Below are 6,645 nucleotides of genomic sequence, written 5' to 3' on the forward strand. Positions count from 1 at the left end.
TTTTTTTTTTTTTTTTTTTTTTTTTTTTTTCTTTTGGGAAAATTCCTCTTCTCTCTCTTTGTCTACGAAGATATTGAAAAATCAGAAGAGATATCTCTGAAAAATCGATTGAAAGCTAACATGGTATAACCCTCTAGATCTATTGCTTTTGGTTCTCGATTTGGTGATTAGATTAGAATTTGGTTTGGTTTTGGATTGATAGAAGTTTGTGATTTTGGATTGATAAAGCTCTACTATTTTCTGTTAGTTTCATGTTTTGTCAATGTAGAAGTTATCATTAGAGATTATCCAACTCTGTGAGGTCTTTTATTGCTGCAATTGACAAAATTTTGCAGATGAAAAAAGAGTTGCAGAGAGTGGAATCTTCTGGTAAAGCTTTTGCATCCGCAGGTTTGTCCTCCAACAAAGCTTTTAGCTGATGTTCAGCTGCTTGATGATCTCATCTCTGTTTGGTTGCATTGGTGAATCTGACGTTTATATGTCATGAACTTATGATTGTGTATGTAGAATTGATTGAAACAGAACTTATTAGCATTCTCTGTTTTGATTCTAAAGACATAGAGAGGCTGCATTGTTGATTTAGATTGTGATTTTTTAAGACTACTATAGTGAATAGATCTGTACAAGTGTATTTTTCTGTTTTTGTTGGTTGTGATTTACAGGAAAAAAAACATGGTATGGTCAATAAAAGATTTTAATTCCAAATTTTACAAGGTGAATAAGCTATAGAATGAATTTTAATCTCTATTGGTGCCATTGATTTGTTTGCTTTCTTAGTTTAGTTGTTGAGATGGAATCTCCATATGCTTATACTACATATAATCTGGTTACTCTGTAACTTTGAATTAAAGTCATTAGCTGTTACCTTCTTGAAGAACCAAAAGGCAAATCAAAGAAGAAGAAGATGCTCAAATTCGATGAACCACAGTGCACAAACCCATCATGTTTCTTTTGCAGCAGGAAAGAGACCAACCCTTTCCGTCGAAGATCCAAACTCGCCGCAATTTTCAAGGAGATTCCTCGTACGGAGTCAAAAGACCATGTCTTGGTCTTGAGTGGTCTGTGGAACATAGCCATGTCCGAGCCTGACGATCCTGAGTTCCCATCACTAGGTTTGTTCGAGTGTATGTCAAAACTCATACATAAATCAATCAAAAACAGTGCTTGGCTTCTCAAAGACCAGAACATATTCATTCCTTACTACGCAGCTCATATCATCGGATCGTATGTTATGAACAAAGAAGATTTGGCTGCAAGAGCGGTTTATTCAAAGGCTTTTGTTGTTCCTGCTTTGTTGGAGCTTTTGAGAGGGAACATCAGTTGGGTTAAGCAGCGAGCCGCGGCTCGAGCACTTGGTCACTTAGCTAGTCATGAGAAGAGCTTTGAAGTGGTTTCTTTGTTGAAGAAGAAACCGTGAAGCTTTCTATGGAGATTGCTACTAGTTATTTGGTTGATATGATAAAGTATTGGTTCTTGTTGTTCTGAGCTGCCCGCATGAGTCATGTCTAATAGCATTTGCTTGGTTTGGTTTACGGTAGAGTTGACAGAGATTAGCTGCTTTCAATATGGATTAGATGTGAATTGCTGCTGTTTTCAGTATGGATTAGATGTGAATTGCTGCTACTTTTTTTTTTTTTATGTTCATCTGTTTAAATAAAGAGTTCATGAGGAAATTTCTTTTTTGATTCAATGGTGTGTGGCTTTTGAATTGTGCAGATATGCAAACCCAGATAGGATAACTAGTAACTAGTAGCAATCTCCATAGAAAGCTTCACGGTTTCTTCTTCAAACAAAGAAACCACTTCAAAGCTCTTCTCATGATTAGCTAAGTGACCAATTGATCTGACATTGTTTTGTTTTGGACAACTTTGGCATGTTTTCATTTTTGTTTCAACAGACTGCATTTCTTTGTTTTACACATTTTTATGATTATTTCTTTGTTTTACACATTTTTATGATGGAAAAATTTTAATTTCACAAAACTATATTTTAAAAAATAAGAGACTCAAAATTATATCCCATCATTGGAGGGAATAATTTTAATTAGTAGATGAAGGGTTCTTATTTTTAAAACATTATATAATATATTAATTAAAAATTGAAACAGTACATAATAGCCCCAAAAATATAACCCCCGATTGTGGATGCCCTTGTATTGACGGAGATACTGGTGAAGTTAACAGCTAAACAGGTGACGAGGTCAATGTGCGTCTCAAAACTTTGGTATTCCGTAATCTCCTCTAGCTATTTTACCAACCTTTTTCTTGAATCCTCATCATTGAGGTTCAAACGACCGCGTTTACTTATCTATCTTGTGAGCAAGAAATACCTACTTAATTATACGTGTCTTTTATCATCGTCGCTTAAACGATACGCCTGTGTGTGTATTCGACCAAACTCACATGCCAGGACTGGGAGGCTATTTCGTGAATGCTCTTCGTGGCTTGATCTGCGTTAGGCTTGGAAGATGTGTGCGAATTTGTAACCTCACCACCAAGCAGCTCGTGGATTTGCCCATCATGAAATCAGAACTTTTGGCTGAAGCCAATGACAATATTTGGAGCTTTTTTGGACACGACTCTGTTAATGATGAATACAAAGTGCTTAGCACATTTTGGAAGGGGGGCAAGGGAGAGGGCATAATGAGATCCGAGCATCAGATGTTGGTACTTGGTCCTGGAGCTTATTGGAGAAACACTTATAACATCAGTACTCATCCCCATCGTCCTTATTCACAAGGTATCTTCATCAACGGTGTGTTGTACTATGGAGCTTGGATTTACAAGAACACATGTGTGGTTATAAGTTTTGACTTTGCTTATGTAGAGTTTGATTTGATTGAATTACCTGTTGAGGCTGGCATTGTGTGGCACAAATATTGTGCGACCCTCATCAACTACGGAGGCAAATTAGCTGTTTTAGAATACTCCAAGCTTTCATCTAATGCGAGTGTGGACCTGTGGGTTATGGAGAGTGCAGAGGATATGAAGTGGTCAAACAAGAATCTGGTCTTACCTCTTTCACAAATGAATTTTTTACATGGCGATAAGTTGGAGATACAATGCATGAGTCGATGCGGTAAGATTAGGCTACTAAAGACAGAGAGGATATGGACTCGAACAAAACCCTCTGTCATATATGATTTGGAGAAGAACAAAATAACAAGAAACCTTGAAGTAAATAACTTCTTGTATTTGTATAGGGATTTCCATACGACTTTTTGGGAGGATGATATTGAGAGCATTATGTACTTAGAGACCTAGATTAAGTTTGAAACTCCTAAGATTAATTTATTATTTTATTTATTAGGTTTAGATCAAACCACATTTAGATTTTCTTTGGATTTTTTTCAGATTTATTTTTTATTTGGATTTTTTTCTTTATTCTTTATTTAATAAGCAAATGACCATATTTTATCATCCATTTGGATATGAGTTGTTTCAAATATTAGCCACGATATGATTCTTCAAGCTATGAGGAGATAGCTACGTACGTTTGGTACATTAGATATTGTATTCTAGTTTTATTTTCCTCATTCATCTTGATTAGTTTTTTTCCATCTACCCACCAAGAAAGCCTAAAAAAATTTGCATGTTTATTTATTGGCTTACTCGACTTGCTTCTTCTCCTTAACTATGCACTTCACTACTTCAGTCGTCGATTAATTCCTCTATGTTTTCATTTTTAGTTCTAACTTATTGGCACGTGTTTGGAATGAACTACAACTTTATCCATACTTGCTTGTTGGATCATTCTTACAGTTTTTCTTAATTATCCTTTCAGTTGCTTTCTTTTTTTGTCCAGATCCCTAAGGCTCTTTGCAAGTTTTACGGTATTGGGGTTGAAACCCATACTTTGCTTGCAATAAGATCCAGACTTTGGACGTCCTTCAAATGCCCTTTTTTTCTGTCCACGTATATAATATTTTCAGATTCCTTGGATTGCGTGAGGAAGAATATTCTGGAGAGTACGTTGACTAGTTCTTCCATATATATTTTTTATAAGCAGCATTGAAGAATATATGCTAAGTAATATGGTGATACTCAGCATATTCGCTATTATTAGACCAAGTAAGGCCTTCGTAATGCAATCTTAATTTCACGATTTTTGATGATTTGGTTGTTGACCAAATTTGTAGTTTACCAATGCACTAATCTTCTGCATGAAAGAAAGAAAAAAAAATATTTCGTATATGGCACGTGCTACAAAAAGTGTACACGTGTGTAATCATTTGATATTATGGTTAACTCCATAATATCAAATCAGAAAGAGGAAGTAATCCATAGATTTATCAAAATGAAGGAATTATTAAGAAAGATACATTAATCATTTGGATTAATCTTCTCTTCTAACTCAAACAACGACGATAAACAACAAACGCCCCTACTCTTCTTCTCGCCTTTCGAAGTCTCCGGCAATAAGCCTACAGACGTCGACGATGTCTCATCCGAGGAAGAGTACGACGTGTACAACGAGATAGGCCACGACGACGAAAGAGAATCCTCGACGACTACGTCGGAACTAGGTTCTCCGGCGACATCTTTAGATGGCACAACTGCAAAGTTTAACACCAAATCGACGAAGGCTGCGAAGATGTATCTATGGCTGGTCTTGGCGTTCACTTTCAAGAACCAAAATAGAAGTTTCTCGAGGCTTTTCCAGTCATGATGAAGAGCGTGTGCTTCAACCATCTTTTCCATTGAGTTCTTGAAATCAGAGTAAGGATCGTTTGTTTCCAAGGACAAGAGCATGACGCCTTCTTCTTCTTCTTCATGATCTTCTCTCTTGGTTGCGTCATCCAGTATAGAGTTCGATGTTCCTCTCTGTTCGAAGATGAGTCTTTTCGATGATTTTAGGCCTTTAATCACATTCTCTATAGACTCTATCTCCGGCGGATTTTCCATGACGTGGCTGGTGGAGGAGAAGGAGGAGTAGGAGGAGTATGATGAGGAGGAGGAGAAGCTTCTCGGTGGTGGCTCGGATTCGTCTACATGTTTAGGTTTGTTAACGATTACGGAAGCTCTTGAAGATTTTGTTTTAGGGTTTTGTTGATGACAAGAAGGCCATGGCCATGAAGAGGAAGAAGATGATGAACTTGAAGAAAATGAAGAAGATGAAGTCATGTTGTTCTTGTTTAGGAATGGGAGTTTCATTTTCCTTACCATTTTGGTTTTTTTTTTTTTTTTGGTTCTTAAGAAAATAAGACAAGACGAGAATGTAATTTTCTCTTTTTTTTTGGGGGGTTGGATTCAAAATTATAGGGAATTAATGGTGAGAGAGCGAAGGAAGATTTTAAGGCTTTTGAAAAAGATAGTAGAGGCAGCAGCACCAAAGGATGTGGGGTCATTATTTAAAAAAGAGAAACTTTATTAGATTTATTTTCATTTTATTAAATTTTGATTTTCTAGATTTTCTTTTTTTGGTTAGTGTATTTAATTATTGGCACCCAAATTTATTGTTGTTTGGTTGGGGATCATTCAATTTTTGTAAGTACATTTTCCCTGTTAAAATTTCTGTGTGTTTTTCTAACAATTTTGATAATTTGAATCTCCAGAATCCAAATATATATATATATATATATATATGAATTTCAAGAATATTAATTAATACATAGATTATTCCTAATTAATAGTATATAAACTCACTTTAAAACTTAAGTAAACTGTAAATCATCATGGAATTGATACTTTTGCGTAATTGCGTTCACTGAAAATGCAAATCAAATACATGATAAGTCCATGCATATTGTAGTAATTTAAGTATACTTTATCTAAAAATAATTTAAAAATTAACACATCTATGAAACTTTTATTTTTCTATGTATTTGACAGTGAGCATATTAAAAAGAAAAGAAACAAATATCATTGTAAGTAAATAAAAATAAAAAATTTAAGTAATGGAACGTAAGACCAAGTCAAACAGCAGCAACAGTGTAACGTTTCTTTAAAAAAAATTATATATTATTTTAATTATCTATATATATTTTATTTTTTATTAATAGTAACAACTAATAAAATGAAACCTGTCTATTTGTTACGAGAAAGGTTTCTTGACTAAACAACTTAAGACCAAGTCCAATAGCAGCAACCGTGTAAAGTTTATTAATAGAAACGGTTCTCGACTAAACAACTTAAATAGCGATTCTCTCCTTTTTTTTTTCTTCTCTCTCATTATTATATATATATTTTTTAACAACTTTCTTAATTAACATCTCCTAATGGAAATACCCTAAGTAGCAATTCTCTCATTTTTTTTCTTTTCTCTCATTATTATATATTCTTTTTTAACAACTCTCTTGATTAGCATCTCTCCTAATCCTACTGAACTAGTGTTGTGAGAAAAGTGTTAATCAACGTCAATGTTTGATTAAATGTTCCTATTAAAAATTGACAGGCAACTATTAAACTATAGATAGATATACAACATGACATAAACGATCTCCAAAATAAATGAGTTCAACAATATCGCCAAAATAAATGATTGAAACTTGATAGCTGTACCTGTCGAAAATATCCATCATGCATGATCATTATAATGTAAGCATTTCTTGAAATAGACTGCAAATTTGCAATATCGATGAGGCTGCACTTATTCCGTAATATATGCATTCATAGTAATCACCATTGATCAACTAAGCCCCCCCCC

General features: G+C 34.5%; 3 protein-coding genes across 10 annotated transcripts; 2 read left to right on the top strand and 1 right to left on the bottom strand.

The window, feature by feature from the left end:
- On the top strand, positions 8-1,690 carry LOC104781098. Of its 8 annotated transcripts, none has more exons than XR_002037734.1 (4): positions 8-123; positions 336-390; positions 663-714; positions 876-1,690. XR_002037734.1 is itself a non-coding variant. In XM_019244749.1 (4 exons), exons 1-4 carry the CDS (start codon positions 121-123, stop codon positions 1,415-1,417), a joined length of 528 nt encoding a protein of 175 aa, XP_019100294.1. In that variant the 5' UTR covers positions 8-120; the 3' UTR covers positions 1,418-1,690. The 8 variants fall into 8 exon arrangements, 4 of the variants coding, with proteins under 4 accessions (XP_019100294.1, XP_019100295.1, XP_010503996.1 ...); XM_019244749.1 differs by lacking the exon at positions 663-714 and having other exon boundaries at positions 852-1,112; positions 1,209-1,690; XM_019244750.1 differs by lacking the exon at positions 663-714 and having other exon boundaries at positions 876-1,112; positions 1,209-1,690.
- LOC104784027 (putative F-box protein At3g52320) lies at positions 2,393-3,263 on the top strand. Its single transcript, XM_010509106.1, has 2 exons — positions 2,393-2,502; positions 2,602-3,263. The coding sequence occupies exons 1-2, from the start codon at positions 2,403-2,405 to the stop codon at positions 3,261-3,263; spliced, it is 762 nt and encodes a 253-aa protein (XP_010507408.1). The 5' UTR covers positions 2,393-2,402.
- Positions 4,238-5,279, bottom strand: LOC104781099 (transcription repressor OFP18). The gene has a single exon (XM_010505696.2). It carries the CDS (start codon positions 5,163-5,165, stop codon positions 4,323-4,325), a length of 843 nt encoding a protein of 280 aa, XP_010503998.1. The 5' UTR covers positions 5,166-5,279; the 3' UTR covers positions 4,238-4,322.

Source organism: Camelina sativa, chromosome 4 (genome assembly GCF_000633955.1).
Source record: "Camelina sativa cultivar DH55 chromosome 4, Cs, whole genome shotgun sequence".
NCBI lineage: Eukaryota > Viridiplantae > Streptophyta > Magnoliopsida > Brassicales > Brassicaceae > Camelina > Camelina sativa.